The 22,661-nt window shown below is 43.5% G+C and overlaps 1 protein-coding gene across 2 annotated transcripts in view; it reads right to left on the reverse strand.

Moving 5' to 3' along the window:
- Positions 1-22,661, reverse strand: part of NLK (nemo like kinase) — a 35,603-nt gene that overhangs the window by 12,097 nt on the left and 845 nt on the right. For both annotated transcript variants that reach the window (XM_031059826.1, XM_031059827.1), the window contains 3 exons: positions 22,532-22,661; positions 3,040-3,169; positions 1,917-1,972 (listed from right to left, as the gene is read on the reverse strand). The exon at positions 22,532-22,661 is cut by the window's right edge. In XM_031059826.1, coding sequence (XP_030915686.1) covers positions 1,917-1,972; positions 3,040-3,169; positions 22,532-22,661 — 316 coding nt within the window. The remainder of the gene's footprint in view (positions 1-1,916; positions 1,973-3,039; positions 3,170-22,531) is intronic.

Below are 22,661 nucleotides of genomic sequence, written 5' to 3' on the forward strand. Positions count from 1 at the left end.
TCCTGCTGGTACCTACGAAACACTGAATAATTGACATGAACTCTACCAGCTCATTTGCAACACATCATTCATATCATTTTAGTCATTCTTTTATTACATTTCTTTCCCCAAAAAGGGCACTACAACTCTTTGGAAAGAACAAAGGAAATCACTCAATACCAACTCCAGCCCTTTACGCTTTTATCACTGTTCAATATATCCTACTGTAAAAATGGAACAGCCTATGATCTCTTTGGGAACTCTACCAGTGGACCAACAAAATAAGTTTTGACATCTACACCCCCCAAATATGGAACATCTTTACCTGATCTTCTTCAAACCAGTCTCAAGTTAATTCTCCTTACACTACAGTAAGCAGAAACACATGCAATTAAAATGGGTATATAAATCAAAACATTTACTAAGTCATTCTTTTAAGGAATGTAAGGGTCCTAAGTGCACTTATTGTAATTATTTCAAAAGAAAGGACAAAGAAGATTACACATAATCTTCTGTTGTCAATATTAGAGTCAAGAAATTAACAAAAATATAAAAAAAGGCAGCCCTATAGAACACAACTCAGAATGACTTAAAGTCAGTTAGCCATGAAGGAAACTAACATTTTGGTTTTATATTCAAAACTTGGCAGTGGCTAAGCTCATAAAAATAAGCTTATCCCATTTAAATATTCTTGATTGTACAATTACACGGAAGGAGTAATCCTTAACCTAGATCTGATTTATAACTCATATGACTTGTTCTAAATGAGGGCATTGAACTAGCGCACATAACCAAAATCCAGTTTCTGAAGACTTCTTATATGCTCTTCACGTGAAAGAAATATCAAAGCAGAATTTTAAAGCTTTACCTAAACTCATATGAAAAGCCCCAGTATAGCACAGCAATATTTTCAACTAAATAATGTGTTTCTCCACCAGCAAGTTGTGCTGTACTTTGGTTAAAATTACCACGTTGATTACACCTACCTTCTTCACCAATCAATCCAAGGTATTACATAAACAGATCAAACCAGACTTCAAAAGTTCAGGTTACCTAAAAATAATGACAATTTCCCACCCATTAACTGTAAAGTGGGTCATAAAAAAAGCAGCTTAGACCCACCAGCACCAAAACCCAACCTGCCCAAGTCTAACCACAGGAGTGGCAAAGAACTTCTCCTGCCATGAGAGTCAGAGCCCTCCCAGCTCAGGGATTCACTTTTCAGTACTCCAGAAAGCAGAAATTCCCTCCTTCACGACTAGAAGACAGCCCAAGCCAGGTTAGAAAAGGAAAAAAACCAAACCAAAACATGACCCTCATGTGAAGTTTTTCCATCAAATTCACTGCTAGAACCCAGTTCCCCACAGGCAGCTGGTACCTGTACTGCACCAGTGACACAGAACATTTCTGGGACACAGCTCTGGGCAATGGGCTCTGGACCAGGACAGAGCTGACCAAGGAAAGCCACAGTCCTGCCAGTCCACTGAAACCTCTCTGGTAACTCAGGGCTTCAAAGCCTGTGAAGGCAGAACTCTCTGAAACCACCACAAAGTCTTTTAAAGTACTGAGAGGAGATTAATTGCTGGATATGGTTTTAAAAAAAATAATTCTGGGGGAATCCCCATGAGCAGCAGCAGCAGCAGGGCCTGCTGGTCAGTCCCACACTCCTGCACACACTGGCCCAGGTGCAATCAAAGCGCAGCTCAGTCCTGCACCATCCCACCCCAAAGCTCAGCTCAGTCCTGCACCATCCCACCCCAGCACCACCTCACAGCTCTGGATGCTACAGGTTCACTCCTGGAAATAAAACTGTCCACAGGCAGGCTCGAGGCTTCTGTGGTTCCATTTCATAGATTACACCACACACTGGCAGCTTCTAAGCTAATGAAAATCACATCTACCTCAATTAAGATGTTCTATTTTTATATTTAGGATACATTTCTTCAAAATAGTCGATGTGTGGAGGCTGGAGGATGTCGAGGGCAGAGAGTACCTAGGAAATACCACACAAGGTCAAGGCCTATTCCAGAACAAATCCCTTTCAAAAAGACAGACTGCACATTTCTCACATGGCTTCATTTTATTCTATCCCACAGACAGACCAATGTTCTGTCTCACCAGGTATGTAAATTTAATAACCCACCATGTCAAATATTCTGTACATTCAATGACTCTCTCTTTTCTAACTCAAGACATTTTTTCCAGCTTTTTGAGTAGTAGTTTGAAAGCACAAATTTATCTATCCAACAAAAAGTGGTTTCTTTACAATATATATGAACACAGAATCTTTGAAAGAAGTAATTCCAGCAAAGAAATGTAAAAGCAGAAGGTATCACACTTTGTTCTGCCTTTAGTCTTTCAGAGTTTTGTGATTCACTGCTTCCACATGGGAATTGCAAACCCCAAAGATGTTCCCATTCTGAATAAGCAGCTCAGTGGTACAAAAAGCAAAAGGTAAAAAAGGTAGAAAAAAGCAAAAACATAGAAAAGCAGCAGCAAAGAATTCCCATCCTCTCACAGAGGAAGATACTCCTTGGTGTAGTCATTTGGATACTATCCTAGGAAGGGTCATTTGGGTGAAGCACCCAAATGATATGTGGGTGAAGCACCCAAACTTCAGACGCACTTCAAACTTCATGGGTCAACTCAAATAGAGTTTAAATGTTTTAACTTAAGCTGACTGATTTTACCTAAAGCAGGTTTGGGAGAGGACCAGCAAAGGGGACAGCACCATGGAGTACAGAACTGCTCAGGAGGAACAGTGTCCAGCTGACACAGCTCTGTGCAGCCAGACATTTACCCAAAGTCTGAAATAAGGCTGGGCAGAAGTGTACTGACTGTCTCAGTGCAAACACTTTGGAGGGGAAATTATGAGTTTCCTTAGACTCTTGACAGTTTCATTTTTATAGTGCCTGCAACAGTAATATCTGAGTTTCTAGAAAATCTGATCACTGTAAAGCATTTTAGACATTCTGTAACAAAACACACTTCTGTTAAAGAGAGCTACATTTTACATTTAGGTTTTCTCAAAGATTTCAAGATTACTTTGAATTTACTTACATTGTCATGCTTAAAAAAACACAACATCTTCAACTCCCGGAAGACCCTTTTACAAGAGACCAAATTTTGGAAGACGTTGGGCATCTTTTTGAGTGCAACTCTCTTTCCATCTCGTGGATCTGTTACTGACCTACAGAATAAAAGATAAAGAACATCACATACTCCTGTTAGAGAGTTTGCTAAAGAAGAAAATATTATTTTAAAATCTTTTATCGTTCTCAGGTCAGTGAGTCAAAACAAAGTGAAGCCATTTCTAGGGAAAAGAGCACTAATGTGAGGGCACTGAGCAGTGTCCTGCAGAGCCTGTGTCACACAGATGTGACCATTCTGTGGATGGAGTGCACACCCAGCCCAGCAGTGCCACACACGGAGCTCATGGTGACATCAACACCTGCAGTGGATGTCAGGATAAACATCCCCTTCACCTCCCAAAAACACCTCATTAAAACGCTCTCAGTTACCCAGATCAGATTTTATCAGGTCTGTCGCTCACTTCTTCCTCTCCAAAGAGGGTAAAAGATCTAATAATCCTGTTCTGACAGAACACTGGCAAGTGTAAGACTATTTATTGGTCTGTCACCAAATCACATCTGGAGAAGCAACAGCACGTGGTATCCAGGTTTGCACAAATGTAAAACAGGCATGATACTGGTCCTTCTCCCACACAACTTATGGAATGCAAGTATAGTAGCTCAGGAATTATAAGGTGCTTTGCACATGGCAAGTATTTTAATTTAAAATAATTGGATTCTGAAAATAGAATTTTATAATGAGAACCATAAAACTAGAGCAAGGAGATTATGGTGCCTCAATTCCCAATCCCAGTTTTTAAGGTGAGTTTCTCAAACTACAAAATAGAGTATATGCATATTTTTACTGGGATGACCAAAATAACTTCAATCTCAGCGCAGTGTTGAACCCACAGAAGAATCCACATCCAGCTATGCACCCTGATAACTACATTTGTCCTTTAAAAATTGCTGGCTTTTCTCTCTCATGTGAGTCCTCTGCTGTGCCAGGCCTGGTGTGGCTGCTCTGCTCTTCCCAATGTCTCCATACAACAACCATTGCTTTGGGTGAACAGTGTTTTCCTAGTCTCTCATAGAGGAAGGAGTTCAGTGGGGTTGCTGTGCCATTCCCATTTATGACCACTTTCTTTTTTCTTTTAAATAACCCCCTTTTACAAACAAGTGATGATTCCCTGCAGTACCCATCTGGAAAGCAATTCCTCTGCTCTTTTCCCCACAGCAGCAGCAATGCCAGCCTGCTCCTCACCTCCCTGCCTTGGGTTGGGAGCTCTGGGCTACTCACCAGCAATTTCACTTCAAGGGGCAGCACAGAACTAACAATCCAAGTTCTGAAGATCAGAACTGTCAGGCCTGCATGCCAAAGAACAGAAACAAGAAAGGAAGAAAGGAAACAGCCTGTCTGAAAACCTGGTATTTACAGCATCCAAAAAAAGATGCTGAAAATGTTGCTTTGTGTTTGTGTACAGTACCTACTTTGATACTAGTAAAATAATTATTTATAGCAATATGCTATCGGGTCACATATCCCCAGGAGAAACTAGAAAAGCAGGAAAATCTCCTAGGAGCTAATTGAGAGAACAGCTAGAAAGGCAGCTTTACTTACTGCTGCTCTCAGATGAACACATTTGAATTCCCTGCCCTGCTTTGTGAGGACATTCCAGCACGGGTGAACCCCGCAGCAAAGGGCCCAGCAGGCAGGAGCCATCCATCACAAGGCACTACTGAAGCCTCAAAGGGTCCACTCACCAACCACCAACTGCAGCTGGGATAAAGAGATCACAGACCAAGATTCAAACCAAAAATAACCTAGCAAAAATTTATATATAGGTATGGGGCAAAAAATAAGTGATTGAATCTTGTGCCAAAGCAGATAGCTGAGCTCCAACCATACCTTTGGGAGTGACACTGAGCAGTGACCCTGAGCTGGGGGATCCAGCACTGAGCACTGAGGGTGCAGTGAGCCCAAACCCCAGCCCTGCAGGGACACAGGGGGAGCACACAGCTGGGACAAAGGGCCAGGACGTCCTGGGGAGCAGATCACAACCAGAGCAGGTGAGGGACAGCAGCAGAGCAGCCCTGGGGCCAGCACAGAAATGGGATGCAGCCCCTGAACTGCAGTGGGTGCCCTGTGCAGCAGGGCCACTCTCCTGCCACCAGAAACCCTTTTGTTCTGCTCATTATACATAATGTATGTATGTCTTGCTATATTTAAGAACTACATAAAAAGCTTTTAAAATAGTCTGACATAAAACACATAAAGAAAAAAGATACTTTACAGAACCCGCACCTTCTATTTACTTTGCAAGCTAATCACACCAGAAATAATACAATTTTAAAAAGTAATAGGACTACAGAAGAGATTAATGACACAATCCAGACCTCAAGTTAAAATGTTTTCAAAGACAATCCTTATCTCAAAGAATCCTTGCAGGCATTCAGCCGTTTCAATTACGCATTATAAGCCTTTAGCAACTCTCTGCCATGTTGATGGCAAATTTTCAAGGTGGAGTCTATGCCAACAGTGACTTTTTCTCTCCCTGAATCCAGGTCAAGGCATACACATTGTTCTGTAGTTTCAACTGGTAGAAAAACAAGTTTGTGACTGCTCCATGCAATTATTACACAGGAGCAAGATAATGAAAGAATGTTCTTGGGGTGGTGTGGGAAACTGCTGGTGGAGTTTGTTCTGTCACGGAAACAAACCTTCCTTCGCATTTATAGAGAATATCTATAAATTTACATCAGGAGTTACCAGAAGGGAGGGAATTTAATAGGATTACTCTGCAAGTTTTTCTTATTAGTCAGTGAACTTTTTTCCTCAATTGCTTGACTCTTAATCACACAGGCTCTTCCAGCAAGCCTTACTTTGAGATATGTAAGTGGCCTGGTCCCACAAGCATTTCAGCTGCTCACCCAGGCATGTTTGATGTACCACTTTAAAACAAACAGCACAGCTAATACTCAAGGGCATGTGATCCCAATATGCCACTTTTTCAGCACATGGTATCGCAATCAATCACATCTTGGCATATTTCAAAATATACTTGAGCATGGGATGATATTAAAAATCCTTTAGAAAAGCTCACAAACCCAAAAGATTCCCAAGACTGAAGTGGAAGGGCAGGGAGAGGCTGTGCACTTATCAAATCTCTTATCTGGGAAATGCCTGATTGTGTACATAAAATTTGCACACAGGCACAGGCCATGAGACCAGGCTCTGCCCTCTGCAAAGTCACTGCCAGGCACTGAGCCCTACCAAAATGTGACAAAAACTGCTCCACAACATTTAATGGACTGTTGGGTAGCAGAGGGGAGAGGTGAGGAAAATAAGAACATAAGTGCGAAATCCTTAAGAAAACAAACCAATATATATTTGTGGATTTTGCAACAGATGTCTTACTGAAGGAAAAAAAAAATGCATCCACAGAAGCTAAGTTTTCACGCAAAGCAGCTGCTTTAGCAATTTACCATTATAAAGATTCAAACACCAGGGAGACAGGCCAAAGGTGATGTTCCAGGCTCTGCAATGACCTTGCCTTCTGCCAGCAGTGTTTTCTCCCATCACAGACTGCAGACCATGTCCCACACCGCTCCTGACCCGCACACAAAACGCCTTCTGAAGCTCTGTGACAATTCCTAATGGAAGTTAAATTATTCACATGCTATGGTTCTGTCTAACTTTAGCAGCCTGAAAGTCAGTTTTGCAGCCCAAAGCTGCGAGTGAGGCGTTCCTGCCCCGGGCAGAGGCTGCTGCAGCTCGGGCTGGCCCCAACCAGCTGTGCTGGCACGGTGACACGGCCAGCAGGGAACAGCCCCCAGACAAAGGCAGGACAGACAGACGCTTGTTCAGGAACAATGGCAGCCCGGGCATATGTCAGAGAGGATCTCAGTCAGTCACACTGCCTCTGCCAAGTGAACAAGGAGAGGGAGAGGTGGGATTAATCTCTTTTGGAGCGCTCTTGGGTAACACATGAACTGTTTCTCTAGAGGTGCCTCACTCGAGCAGCGAATGCAGAGAACCAGCAGAGCCTCCTCGTAGATAACCAGATTGCCGATCTGAGGACCCCAGTTTTCTAATTTCATATGAGTCTTTTCTCCCTGTGTGTGCAGCCAGGGCCACGCTGAGTGTCACAGCCCACTGCGCGCCCTGTCCTGCCAGCAGCGTGACCTGGGCTCCCCTCCAGCAGTGGTGGGAGAGGGATCATCAGGAGCGAGGATTTGTTTTGGTTGGATTTCTCACAACAAGAGTTTCAGCACACACACTCATGCAATTAGCATGGCATTATAATGGGTTTTACCCTCTGGCTGTACATACATTGTCTGAAAGATGCAAAAGCTGATACAATCTCATTTAAAGGAGATATTCATAGTCATTTCAGCTATAATTTTTAAAAGAAAAGCCACCCACAGATTCATTAGGAAAAGGTGGAAAATATTACAGCAGAGCAGTGCTCAGTCCTCTTCACTTTACTGCCATGACCAGAGCTCCCTGGAAGGCTGCTCTGAGCTTACAGCACGAGGCCTGTCCCCAGGAAGAAGCAATGAAACTGGAAATCAGGAGCCCTGACAGGCACAGCAGCAGGGAGGCTGAAGGAGGAGCACAAGCCAGGGAAGCTCACGGAATCCCAGGATGACTCCAGGGAGTGAGGAACTGCACTGACCAGAGGAGGGTCCTGCACCCACCCACCAGCCAGAGACACAGCTCAGAGAGGAATCACATCATTCCTTGTTAAATCACACCATTCCCTGTTAAATCACACCATTCCCTGTTATCCCACCTGTGAGTTACATTAAATACCTGCTCACCCTGAGGAACTCAGCAGGGCCCAGGAGACTCAAACACTGACACGTGTGGCCACCTATTCACATCAGCAGTTTGGGGACTTAAAAAATATTCCAAAACTTGCACTAAATCATTGCCTACAAAAAGTCCCAGTAGCTGCACCACAGAAGAGTCTGAAACACTGAGGCAGAGTTGTCAGCGACAGCAGAATTTTTAGCACACAAGCACAAAAAAATAAGGTTTCGTTGTTAAAAGACATTATCAAAAAGAACAGCTGTTATTTTTCAAGCTATTTAAGCACTGGATGTGCTGTTGATTTTCAGGTCACTATTGCTCTGTAGCAGCCTCCAGCTGGCAATACTTCAAAGATCCTAAAATGAAATATTTACAGTGGGTAAAAAAAAAAAAACAACAAACTTTGAGAGATATGATATGAAAGCAAACTGCAAAAAGATAGCTAAGGAGATACTACTGAGCAAAACCTGGATTTCACTTGGATTGAACTTTGAGGCAGAGAAGCCAAGTCACAGAGTTGCCTGTGTCACCCATCCCTGCGGATCAGCTGCAGGAGCCTGAGCGCTCACTGACACAACTGAGCGCCTGACAAGGAGCCATGGGCGGGCTGATATGGATTGACAAAAGCTGGGTGAAGGTGTTCACAGGCAAAAGTAAAAACTTCTTACACTTCTGGACATCTGGGACCTCACAAAACATACTCCACCTGCTAAATATTTTCTTAATATTTTGGCAAGTAAAGTAGGTTTTGCACGCAGGAATCTACATGTGAACAAAAAATTTGTGTTTCTTGGAAAGGCACTGAACAGAAAATAAGTTACTTAAGAAGATTACACAAAAAGACAATTTAATTAACTGACTACCAATGCGCATTCTCAGCATTTCATTAAGTTTTCTCAACATTCTCCATGGAATACTGTAAAGTAATCAAAAAATACCCAAAGGCACTTCAAGGAAACCTGTAAGTTACTCCAAATAGTGAAGTCTTTCTAACACATATCCTCAGGAGCTGGTCTTTTTAGTGGTATGGGACCTGGGAAAGAACTGACTGAATGCAGGCGAACAGATTCCATGTAGAACTTTCACATGAGCCTGAAGAAAACATCCAGATTTCATTTCCACTTACAGGTGTTTTACAGGAAAGGGTTAAACAACTTCAAAGGTGTGCTTCACTCCCTCCTGCTAAATGCAGACCTCTCCAGAGCTCCTTTTCCAGCCATCCATGTCCAAAAAAAGCCTTTTAACGTTGGTTCTAATCACACCCTCCAGCATGTGTGCCATTATCACTTATTCTTTACAAATCAGAGCTAAAAGCAAAACTGATTACTGCAAGAAATCTGTCTCCTTGAACAAAAAGTGATTCAGAGTATCTTACTTAAAAGAAAGGAGTGAAAATTAAAGGGATACTGTTATGGCTAATATCTTTAAAAATGTTTAATTTGTCTTCCTTCATGGAAGCTTAAAATTGAAACTGCTTTCCAAATCAAATTTATTTCCCCACTTATACAAAATTTTCTGACTCTGCTTCAGACCTTTTTATTCGCTTCTCAACTGCCTATATGAACCACAGCTACAATAAATTACTACACTACACATGACATTTATTCAGATAATTTTTAATTTCATTTTTAATTTTTTTTTCAGCCAATGGCATATCTCTAGATGTGATGCTAACAAATAAATAACATGCCAAATAAACACATAGAGCTCCATGTATTTTTACAGTTCTTTCTTCTTTATTTTTAAAGTTTATACCACTATAACATGCACATTCCTGCCCCAATTCACTGACCTCTATTCCCATTCCCACCAGCCAACCAAGAAAAACCCAGATGAGAAACCTTCCTCTCCACGTCCAACAAGCCTGCAGGCCTTGGCACAGTTCCTGGAGTATTTCTGCACCTCCAGAGCAAAGTAGGTTAATAAGGTCTCTGGTCATATCCCCGACTGCTGCCTTGCTTCCTGCAATAATCACCCAGCTCCTCTCTTCACCAGCAGCTCTCCCCTGCACCTCCATCCTCCCACCACATCTCCAGACCAGGAGAGAACAAACCCACAGGGAACGGTGCCTGAGCTCCTTTCTGCACAGCAATCCCTCTGAAGCAGCTCAGCACCTCATCCCAATCAATACCTCAACACTTCCTCTTCCAGGGCAAGCCTGTCCTGTTTCAGCCAGTCCTTTTTTCACCACAATCATGTTTCCTGACATAGAAAATCAGAAGAGGATTCAAACCAAAGTGTACAACAAATATTAGAAACTCAGTACTTCAAAGTAATTGCACTGCAGTGTTCCCTGCTTCCACCAGGGAGATATTTGTATCTGTTGGTTAAGGATTAAGCCTCAGGACTTTGATGTATTTGTAGATAAATACACAAATAAATAGGTATATATGTATGAGGCTGAGGGTACCTTTTAATTTTAGGAATTACTGCTATTTATATTCATCTCCCCAGATTCTGTAGTGATGATAAATACATGAACATTCATCAAGATTTTTAGCTGGAAGAGCCAAATCTTATTTACTGACCTTTTAAGTTTCAACTTACTCCGCCCATCCCTTATTCAAAGGAATTCTGTATTCTACAATAGTACAGAACACAGAATTGAAACCCAAAATGCTTCGTAGTTGACGCTTCATTCTTTTTTTCGTAGCTGACGCTTCATTCTCTTTACCAGAAATTATTTTAGATAACAATGTTTTATTTGTCTTGCATAGGCATGGATGTTAGAATCACCAAACTTTAAAATATTACTTTAAATACACACTAAGCCTATAAGATGCTGTAATTCCCAAGCCCAACACTTCACAGCGGCCAAAGTAAACACTGAGCAGAGACATCTCAATTGCTCTGCTGCTGAACAAACCAAAGAGCTGAGAGCCAAAGGAGCAGCACATCTGACACGAGTTGTGCAGCTTTTCCCATTGTGGCAGCTCAGGATCCGCCCTTAGGCTGTCTGACAATGGTGGTAAAGGCCCAGCCACATTATAAGCTGTGTCCTTGTAGCTGTGCACAAGGCATTTCACATCAGCTTTTCTAAGGCTTCCTCTGCACGTTTTACTCACGTAAATTAGTGCAAACTGCTGCCATTTTTTTCTATGTAAAGATTTCTACATGCTCAACCCTGCCCAGTCATTCCTTCTCTGAATTACTGTAGGAACAGAAGGGACACGTCAAAACCCAAGTGTGGGATAAATAAATTCATAACCTCTACCATCCAAAAGTCTAGAAGATGTCTCAGATGGGATATTTTTGGAACATGAAAGAAGTGCTTTATATTTTATTACATGTTAATGAAGATTTAAGAAAGACCCGTAGCCTTGCAAAAAAGAAGGGAAAAGAAAGTAAAAATCAGTCTCCTATTTATTGCCAGAGCATTTAAAGACACATCAGTCTCCCATTACCATGGGCCAGTGAAGTGAATGATCCTCTGTCACATACCATCAAGTCTCACGGTGCTGTAAAAATTCCACCTATTTCCTTGACAGTCTCAATTACACTGGAGCCATAACCACTCCTTTTCAATAGATTCAAAAGGCAATTTCAGAAATCCGGAGACATTGGAGTGACACACTAAAGTGGAGAGGTGAACAGCACCTTTGAGAGAACAGCCTGCTGAGAGTGGGACGAGACTGCTCAAAATTCTTCCGTCTCTGCAACAGCAGAACATGTAGCTGATGAATTTCTGTGAGAGGTCGTTTGGCTACTGTTCAAATGTCTGAAATACTGTAAAATTTGCAAAATCGAAATTTTCAGGTAAGCCAGCCAACCCTGTTCATGTCTTGGTGCCAGGGCCAGGTGACCTGTACCAGGTGCTGGAGGCAGCACAGCTCCAGTGATCCTCAGCCTTTTCCCCCTTCTAAAACTCACCCACAAAATGTCATCTTACAGAACTGTTTAAAATATTACCAGATCTCCAAGGAAAGTGTGTCTCTCCCTCTTCCCACTAGAAGAAAACCAGCCTGAATTGTTATAAACCAAATTAACGGATGTGCTACAATGCAGTTGGTTTGGTTTCACATCTCCAGCCGCAGAAACACCAAGGTCTGACCTGCAGGACTCCCTTGTGACCTCCTCCTTTCACAGATGTGTTTAGCTTCCAGCGATCTCCATGAACTGACAGGAAAATCCTAATATATGTTTCTCTATTCTGAGTCTGTCAAAAACCTTGTGATAACAGATGGAATCTCTACCATGGGTGCAATTCCAGGGGAATGAAATTAATGACTCTAAAATACTTCAAACTCAAAATTTAAACAATAGTTCAGGATGAAATAAAATTATTAAAGAAGAATTCCCTTTACTGGGTCATTTGGTAAGTGACAAAATCTCCTTGGGAACAACTGTGGGAGTGATGATATATACATTTAATATTCAAATTACCAAACACCTGTCAGTTCTCAATGTTTTAGATGAGGTGTCACATGAGTAAACAGTAGCTTAAAAATGATAAGGTGACATGCCCAAGACAGAGATCAGAAAAAAAGCCACAAGTAGGTCAAAGCTGGTCCTGATTCTGTCAACATTCACCTACTTTTCCTCAACTGCTTCAGAAAACAATAAGCAATCCAAACCAAAGGAACATACATGCTTTGTTTCTTCAGCAGGGGCAGAAGGGAAGCTCAGCTCAGCTTACAGGCTTGGGTGAGGATGTGAATGCCCTGCTGGCAAAAGCACGGTGCAAGTCCCTGATCCTGACTTTTCAAGTGCAATCGATGAGCAAATATACTCAGAAAAGCACTCTGATACCTTGAAGTATCTATAATAATTGAAAAACCAAATCAAATGTACTTTCAACTTCGTAATTAAAATCTGCTTTTAGTTAAGCTCTTAGGTAGAACTCTTACTGTCTTCAATTAAATCAAGTGATCCATGGTAAAACAGATTTTTTAAAATACATTTTTGCCTCTCAGAGCAGCTGTAGGACATTCTCTTTTAGAACAGTGGTGCACAAAGACTGGCAGAGTGCAGGATCTGGGCTGGTCTTCCTTTAGTCACTGACACAGAAGGATTCCCCAGCCCACACAGACACTCCCCTCTCCACACAGTCCAGATCCACAAGGAGAGAATAAAATTCTTTCTCTGCCAAATCATAAATGGCAATTTTCAATGGCTTTTAGACTTAAACATAGCATCCTTTCTTAATTTCACATCCTTTTGTTCCAGCTCATCATGTGAATATTCACTGGTGAAGCAGCACTGGACAGAGTACTAATGATGCAGGCCACTGCCCCTTTAAATTAACAGCAATTATTATGTGGGAGCTTCTGCCCCCAACAATTTGAATTTAGACATAAGAATAAAGTAGATGCTAATCATTACTCACTGTCATTTCACTTTAAAAGCTGGGTATTATTTTTATACTAGCCTTGGTTGGTTCTGGGTTTGGTAGTTGGGTTTTTTTTTCATTTCCATATGCTGAACTACAGGAAAACAAAAAGCACTAAACTCCACTGGTCTTTACCTGTACATCTTGTTAACAACAGTGACTCTGAGAACAATGACTTAGAAGACACATGCCCTTGACAAAACTATTGGCAGATCTCCATTTCTGGGTCCATTCCTACCTGTCCTTGCGATTGAGATACAAACTGAGAATTGAAAAATGCGAATCGATCGGGAGACTCCCCACCTCTGTTCAAAACCAGAAACAGTATCTCAATTCCCCTAGCGTTGTTTTGACTGTCTTTATCCTGTTTTTTCAAAGAGCTGAGAGCAGGTCTGAGCTGCCCCCCTGGTGCTGGGCACCCCTGCACACAGCCCACGTGTGACCTTGGGCAGCGCTCTGTAGGTTCACGTGAGGAGCACACGGCTCCCTGGGACCTGTCTGACCCACAGCCCTTCCTCCGGCCAGAACAACAACCAAAACAGTCCTTCTGCTCCATCATCACCCCCACCAGCTACACAGCAGCAGCAAGGAGGTCTGCTCTCCACTTCAAACACAACACGGACAACACAGGGGAGCCAGAAAGCACTGAGAGGCTCAGGAAATTCTTTTCTTCATTTTACCAAAAACACTAGCCTAGGAATTGATAAAATTAAGAAAGATGGATGGCAAGCAGCCCAGAAATAATAATGCCTTCTCTTCCTTGTCCTGAAAAGAAATCCTCCTTCCAAAGACTGCTCTGAGCGAGCCAAGCAGAACTTACAGAAACATCCAAAGAGAAGTTATACTGCAAGATGAGAACAGCCTTTAAACAATGCTTTTGTGCTGTCACTATGCAATGTCTGGGGGGAAAAAGCTCTAATTGAGGCTTTCAAATAGTCTCACATGGGCTGCCAAGGGCCTTTAAAAACGAAGGCAGGAGGAAGCCAAGCAGGCCCCCAGTTAAAAGGCAGAGACACACTTGTGCTCAGAAGCCAGTGACCTGCAGCTCTACTCCAGACAGGAGTGCCCTACATCAATCAAGGGCTTCAGAACGGACTGGGAGAGAACTTTTTCTGTATTTCCTGTAGCATACCTTAACCCATTAGGAACCAAAACAGCAAAGGCTGAATAGAATGGGTCTCAGAGAAAGCCAGAGCATGTGCCAGGCTCCCCTCCCTCACCCAGAGTGCCAGCACACACCTCAGCAGCTGTGCACAGGAGGAACACTGCTCCTTGCTGAAAGCTGCTTCTGCCTCCATGGAGGAAGTTTTGCTATTCACAGACAAATACTCTTCCATAGTTACATGAATTTATATCAAACAATAAAGTGCATTACCTGCAATAGCCAACCCCACACACACAGCCAAGGGAGAAGGCAGAATCAGTCACTCTTCAGAAAAAGCATAATAAACTATCTCAAACCCTGAATAAGTACTTGGCCACCAGCTCAACACCATCCCCAGCTTCACTGGTCCCATTGAGCAAAGGCTCTACCCTGACACCACAAAACTCAGCAAACCCTAAGAGCACCTCCTGGTGGTACCCGGATAATGGAGACAAACTGCAACGAACCAGGAGCAGACTTGGGATCAGCACCACTCCAAAACAACAAGGAAACTGAAACACCAGCTTCTCTGGTGAGCAATTTTGGGGTTTTTTCCACAACTATTAAAATGTATTTTCATGTAACAGAAGGGAGGAAAGAAAATCCTCCTCTGAAGTCCAAGGATTACTACAGTTCCCAGTACATTTCACTTTTCCACAAAATTTCCTATAAGAGTTTTTGAACAGAATGCTCTGAAAAACCATTTCTTTTTTCAAATCCCACATAAGTACCATCATATCATGTTCTAAGAAAATTTAAAGAAATAAGAGAATATGTATTTTACACAATGATTCTGTTATAACCATTCTGATGTTATATCCAACAGCATTAAGAGCATAAAAATTCCACTCACACACAAATGCTTCCAAGCCTTTATAGAAAAACACCACATCAGGAAATTAAAGAATGATACTACCAGGACACACTGATTCTGCCACAGCCCTCAAGATTAAAGCTCAAATTCTTACTAAGCACTTTTAAAGACTGTACATGGCCATGTTCCAGAGCTGTAGCCATGGAAGTTGTTTCATATCAAGGCTGGTGTAAGTCTGCCTTCATTTATCTGTCACGATTGCATAAGAAAAGATGATGCAGCTTTAAATACTGAAATGAAGTCCAGATTATTCTGGTAGGTTTGGTGTATTGTTCTGGCGCATTCTGAGCAGCATTTTGGTACCTGGCTGTCCTCCCCTGCAGCTTTGTGCCCTCTGTCCCCTCTCAGGGCTGTACCCACACCAGCCTGAACAGCACCACGTGCACTCACTTCACACACCTGAGTTCACCTGAACACGACTGGCATTTTTCCACAATTACTGAAACCCCCCCAGGCAATTTGTAGCAAAACCAGGGAACTGTGAACCTAGAAAACTGAGCTGACAGTTTCATTGATCGAGGCTCTCAGCAGACTTACAATACAAAACTGAACCTTACAAGCATCAGCACCTCAGTGATTTTAAGGCATTTGTGACCATGGGCAAGTTGGGGATTTCCCCAAATGAGACTCAGTTCTGTAACCCACATGCTGGAATCACAAGTGTTCAGCCAGTTGGCACCCACAGGCTGCAGCCCATCCATGTGCCCACAGGACACACTAAGGAAGGCCACGTGCTCTATAGAGGAGATGACTTTGCTCTTTTCCAGGTTCCTCCTGCAATGCACAATGGATGGAGCTACAGTGATTTCCACAGGGAAATGTTATTTATTTTCTACAATTTACCCCTCGTCTCCAAACACTACTGTTTTCATTTAAGCATGCTGTTGGTAAGCTGCACTTCATACCAAGTATCACAGACAATGGCAGAAAATGAGAAAAATGGGCAGAAGTGATGAAAAAGTCAGAAAAGACAGTGTGGGAAATAAAAATTAAATAAAAGATAAGACCTATGTTATTAAAAAAAAATACTGCTACAACAACATTTGTTTTTATAACCCCTCTTAGACAGGTGATGGCTGTGGTTTGTACCACCTGTAGCTACCACCCATTCAGTGCTCATCCCATCCACTTTTTCCCTGTTACTGCTGATTATGAACAAATACTCTCATCAATAAACAAAGCATTGATCCCAGAAGTCTCTATCCTTTTCATACATGTTTGTACTGCCTGCCATCTGCCACTTTGATTTAAGCATCTCCCACCTTACTCAGGGGTCTACTTTTACAAAACAGGCACAGTAGTTACTCTGACTACCAATAAACCAAAACTTACAGCATCTACTGCGAGATTTTCTAGCACTTAAAACTCTTTGTGGATTTTTAACGCAGCTTTTAAAAAACATCACCAATTATATTAATGAACACAAATTCCATTTAAGCAAACTCGACACACCTTTGAGCCAGCTTCTCTCACAAGAACAGCTGCACATTACCTACTCCAGACCAGGAGGCAGAACTTTCCAGAGGATTAAAGATACATGAGACCCAGATACAACCATTACAAGTAATCAAAAAACACTTCAAACATATCCCCAAGGCTTCCTCCACTTCACCCGCCCAAAGCTATTCTTTCTATGCCATTGTTCCCTGAGAAATGAAGCAGCCCAGGCACATCCAGCAGCCTCCCCCCAGACCCTTTCATGGCCTTTATCTCCTGCTCTGGGGGATCCCACACTTTGGGCTGCATCCTCACACCTTCACCCCCTCCAAAACACCAACAGCTCTGTTTGGGATTAGGGAATTCAACAACTTAAATATCCTCTTAAAAAGAGATGAAAGAATCGGGGGGAGAGAGAAAGAACATCTGAAATATGTCTTCTGGAAAATCAATATTAGACTGCAGATCCAGTCACAAGCTGTAACATTTGCAGAATTCAGAGGAAGAAAGAAAAAACACTGAATGCTACCAGGATCTAACTGGATTATCAGCATCCAGTCCTGTGTGGATACAAACAACATCAAGGTCTGCAGGTGCTGCAAAGCAACTTGCATTTCAAGTGACCTCTGAAATGCTGACCTTGGTATAATTTACAGTGAACTAATTTATCCCAAATGCTCCTTGCCCAACTTTGAGAAAAAAAATGTTATTCACATTCCTTCTTTCTTGCATCATGTTACAAGACAATAATGAACAACTCGTATATTACTTGGATAGAATTTCACCTAATCCCAACGTCTAATTTGAATGCAAGGAGTTATTATATCCATTTCATTTAATTCACTCCATTTGGGAAACAGTCATTTAAATGTTAACAGAATTTTTCTCTTCAGGAAATTTGAAAAAAAGCCCCAACCACTCAAACACAAAAAGCTTTGCAAAATTTCCCATATAGAAAAACCTGAATAAGGTCATTGTTCTACTACATTTCTTCACAAATAAGGTCAGAATCCAATTTAGATAAAGCAATCCCATAAAAAAATACTGACATAGGGATCTAAGATCATCACCTGCAGCTCCTTCCATTGTGATGGTGAATGTGAAACCCCATCGCCACTCTACTCAGTGCCCACTGCCAGTGCTGCCTCCTTTGCCTTAGGCACCCTCCTGGTTCCCTCCAATAACGGCATAAAAATGACTCTGCCTCCTTCTTATGAAATCAGTGTCTATCTGCATCAGACAACAGCAGAACTCACTGAAGTAGAACACAAAGAGCGGGAAACTCGTGGTCCAAGCCTGGCCCCACCGAGCTGGGGGAAGGCTGGGAGAGACAAACACCCCAGTGCCATCAGCCCTTCTGTGCCCCTGCTCTGTGCCCTGGGCACGGGGCTGGAGCTCCCCAGTGCCATCAGCCCTTCTGTGCCCCTGCTCTGTGCCCTGGGCATGGGGCTGGAGCTCCTCAGTGCCATCAGCCCTTCTGTGCCCCTGCTCTGTGCCCTGGGCACGGGGCTGGAGCTCCCCAGTGCCATCAGCCCTTCTGTGCCCCTGCTCTGTGCCCTGAGCACGGGGCTGGAGCTCCCCTGGGCCATCAGCTTTACACATTATACAGGTCAAAGCTAATCACTGTCCACCTGTTAATTAACAGAGAATACTTCCTGATGGTCAAGTACTGTCTTCTGCTAGTAGGCGAGGTTTGAGGGACTGGAAAAAGGTGATACAGACAGCTTCAACTTCAGGAAAAACCTCTCCCACCAGAAGTCCTAATGAATTTCATAAAAGAAATGTCTATAGTTCAGCTTTTGCTAAACTTTTGTCACTTTCCAGCCTAAGCATTGTTAATAGTATTAACTATGCCAAACATCCTTGTGGTTTTCAGCAGTATCAGATAGCAGAAGGGGAACTTCTCCTGCCACTTCTCAGACTTCTCTGAACCCATAACACCTTCTTTTCCTTAATATACATTCTGGCAATTTTGTCCCAGACACATTATCCCCACTGCATCCTTGCTCAGCAGGACACATTCCTTTAAAGGAGAGGGAGATTATCACTTTATCCTGGGAACGTCTTTCCTGCTGCTGTGCTTAGTATCAGTGCTGGGATAAAACCCTCTTAAAATAGTTCCAGGGTCCAGGCAACAATCCATTGTATGCAATATTCTTTTGGGTTTTATGGAGCAATGACTTTGGCATTTTCAGGCCTTTGCAGGCCAGCAATGAACAGTAGATTAAGGCTAAATTATTTCTGCCCTTAAAGTTATGACAGCCTGAATATGATGTCCTGTCTCAACACCAACAGCCAAACTGTTTAGAACACTGTATTGTCATGTGACCTCCTGAATAAAAAGGATTAGAGGCAAGTACTTTAACCCACACACACAATTGCAAATGGGGTAAATCGGGAATTTAAAAAATATTAATTCAAATACTTTCTTCTATTGTCACTTGTAACAGCTTTCCCACAGAGAAGCATTTTAACATGGATTTGTTATTATTAAGAGAGATTGCTTGGTTCCACAGTTTTTGATGAACCACAATAACTTCTCAAAATTAAGAGACACAAGGAAGACAAGCAGAATTCCCCCACACCTTACATTCCTATCCCACTAGATTAGATATATCCCAGCCAACAGGACATTTCCACATTTCAGCAGCAGTGTTACCACCTTGAACCAGCAGCAAGAGTTGTTATTCCCTATCTCCCTCCTGCAGCTGCAGAGCCTCTTCACCAGCTCAGGAACCCTGCATGGAAACAGCACCAGCACCTCTTGCAGACACACTGAGGCTTCACCCCTCATTTCAAACCTACCAGCCTTGGCAGGTTCAATCGATACATTTTTTTAATTATCATTATTATTATTTTTTTAGGAATCCCACCAGATGGCAGCAGCATGTCTCCCCAGCAAAACTGGGAGCACTTCTCCAAAGGACAGCTCCTCATTCTTGGAACAGACACAAGACTTCCCAAACTCAGCCCTGCTCAGTCTGAACCACAGGACACAGACAGAGCTTGTCGCTGACATTAAAATCTGGATTTTTTCAGCACTTTAGGAACATGAGAGCAGGGAACACTCCAAGAGCAAATCACTCTGCTTTTGGCAAATGAGGAACCTGACTGGGTTTGCAGCAATTCGCCAAACCAGAGCGTGGGGAAAGAAACCTGCAGGACCTGGGGGAAGTCCCTGCAGTCCTGCCCCTGCCCAGCAACACCCTCCCTGTCCCAGGGCAGCAGGGAGAGCAGATGCTGTGCCAGGACAGCTGATTTCCACAGAAGTGGTGCCCAGCTGAGCGAGGACACGGCCTGTGTGCACAGACCCCAGGAGCAGCAGCACCCGCCCGCAGCGGTTAATAACCAAAGTGCTGAAGCACCAGGCTTTGGCTCTTCCCGAGCGAAAAACTCCAGCAGCACATCAGCGACCCCGAAACATCATCGAGTAGCAGACAAATGAACTAATGACAAATGCTAACTCAACTGCCAAGAGAAAATCTCTCTCGGTGAGGTAACGGGAAGTGCAACGCCACACGCTGATCGCTCATCTGATGCACCGAACTGAGCTGCTGGTCAGCTGTGCCTCCCAAACAAAGCAGTGACACACCAGAGCACAAGATGAAAGACTTCTGCAAATACCCCAACTGTCTATGCAGTAACATCCATTTCCCTCAGAAGCACCGATAAAAACTTTTCAGTTACCTATTAGCACAAATAATGCTCAGACAAGATACTGAGAAAAAACAAATCCTCCTTCCAAAGTCACTCAGGCTTTGTGAATCCCGCGTCACGCTTGAACCCAAGTGCATATTGCTCATGTCCAAGTCACCTCAAACTATAAATACTCAAGTCAGTGTTTGCTTTATCTCACATAGCTAAAATTCAATGACATGGGCATTTTTCCACATTTTGAATGAAACTAAAATTCAGTTTAATTACTGCTTACAGACTCCTAAATTGAGCCTGCACTCACCAGCAGAAGTTAACATGAAATGCCAAAAGCTGAGCAGTGACCACTGAATTCAAACACACGTGAGCAAAGAGGAACTCACTCCCACCAATGACATCCTCAGCCAGTGCAGCCGGAGGGATCCCAGCTCCCAGCTTCTGCTTTTAGCTGACACCCTCCCTCGTTGCTGTTTTCTCTCTCCCAAGCTGTTGTTACCTCCAAGCAGAGCTGTAGCTGCAGCTCTGCAGGCACAGTCCCCCGGGGGTAGGTCCTGCGGGCGGCTGCAGGTGCGCAGCCCAGGGCTCGGGATGGGCAGATGCTTTTGGCACTGCCTTTCCTACCTGATGTCAGTCAGACCCTTCCCTCTACACCTCCTTTCTCCCCCCAGCACCCTTAATGATATTATATTTAAATATGCAAGCGTGACCTTTCATTCTACTGAATACTGTGGAAGCAGATCTCTCTCTGCACCTTGTTTTTTGGCAAAGAGAACTGGGAAAATAAAGACCTGGAAAATGCACAGGCAAACAAAACACCAGAAAAAAGGGCTGATCTTACATAACGACATGAATTTAAGCAAAGACCTTAACAAATTAAGTTATAAAACTCCATACTTTAAAAAATATACAAACTGATGGAAATACCTTCAGATAATTTCTGAAAGCAGATTTCTTGTCAGTTTTCATTCTTTTACACCCACTTTTTAATGCTGTACCACAGCCAGAGCACGGCAGTGCTGACTGCACAACAGCTCCCCTCCGACGGGGAGAACTCGGCGTTTAAATTAACTCCCCAGCTCTGAGGGAAGGCACACGAGAGCAACCACAGCACTGACCTGCACCTCGCTCCTGCAGCTCCCCCGGCCTCCTCAGAAAGCACCACTTGCTACCAGCACTGGGCTGGTGATGCGTGGCCACCCTGAAGGGCTGGGCTGCAGGCAGAAAGGGTTTTGCTCTCCTGAGGCCTGCCCTGCTGAGCCCTCTGCCTCTGCCTGGCACACACCATGACCCGGCTCCTCTCACCGAAGCTACAGCTTGGCCAGTGCCTAAAGCAAAACTCCTGGGGCACCCCAGAGGCTGGGCTGGGAACACCGCAGAGGGCTGGGACACCACACGCAGCTGCAAACTTTGCATTCGTGCTGCAGGAAGTGCACTGCAACACGCCTGCTCTCCAAACAACCCCCTGCCAGCCTTCATGCTTCCCAGCACAGCTCTGAATAGGGCACGCTGACAAACATTTATATACAAATATATATCTATATATATATACACTGCTGCCAGGCGTGTGTCAGCGCTCCTGAAGGGCACTAATTACATCCATGGCTCTAAGGTAGTCACAAAATGCATTAGGAGAGATTCCACTCTGCTGACAGACTCCTCTGAAACGCAGCTGGGGGATAAAAGGGCCGGAGGCAGAGCTACAGTGAGGCAGGAAATCCCATTTCCATTTTTGAGAGGGGAGCAAAGTTCAGCTGTGCTGTTTTAGGTAGCACACAGCACTACCGCAGGTCAAACCGCTGTGAGACAAAGATCTTGACAGGTGACTGCACAAGGAAGACATTTTCATACGCTTTTCATTTCTGACTCTTAAGCCAGGTCAAAATGAATATTCTAATGCTCATTTGTTAACCTGAAATTTTAGGAAGCACGGCTTAGCTGCACGGATGCACGCTCTAATTAAAGGTACAGAAACGGCATAAACAAGCTGTATTGTCTCAGAAGAGAACGGCAGGGTGGGCTGTTAGTCAGAGGTGGCTCCTCACCACCGGGAACCTCGTTCTGCCAACGCAAACAAGCGAAGCAACTTTCTAAGAACGGAGAAGAACCAGCAAAAAAGCTCTTAGTAAGCAGCTCTCTTGTATTCTGATTCAAATGACAAAAACAAAGATGAGTTATGACCAGGTAAAGAATGACAAGGAGGTATCGGTTCACTTTTGTCTCTACTCACCAGACAACACCAAAGGCTCCGTATCCGATGGGTCTGTCCGGCTCAATGTCCAGTTGCTGCTGTGGATGTTGTGAGTGCTGATGATGGTGCGCTTTGACTGCAGCAGCTGCTGCAGCCTGTACCTGAGCTG

Source organism: Geospiza fortis, unplaced genomic scaffold, assembly GCF_000277835.1.
Source record: "Geospiza fortis unplaced genomic scaffold, GeoFor_1.0 scaffold538, whole genome shotgun sequence".
Taxonomy (NCBI): domain Eukaryota; kingdom Metazoa; phylum Chordata; class Aves; order Passeriformes; family Thraupidae; genus Geospiza; species Geospiza fortis.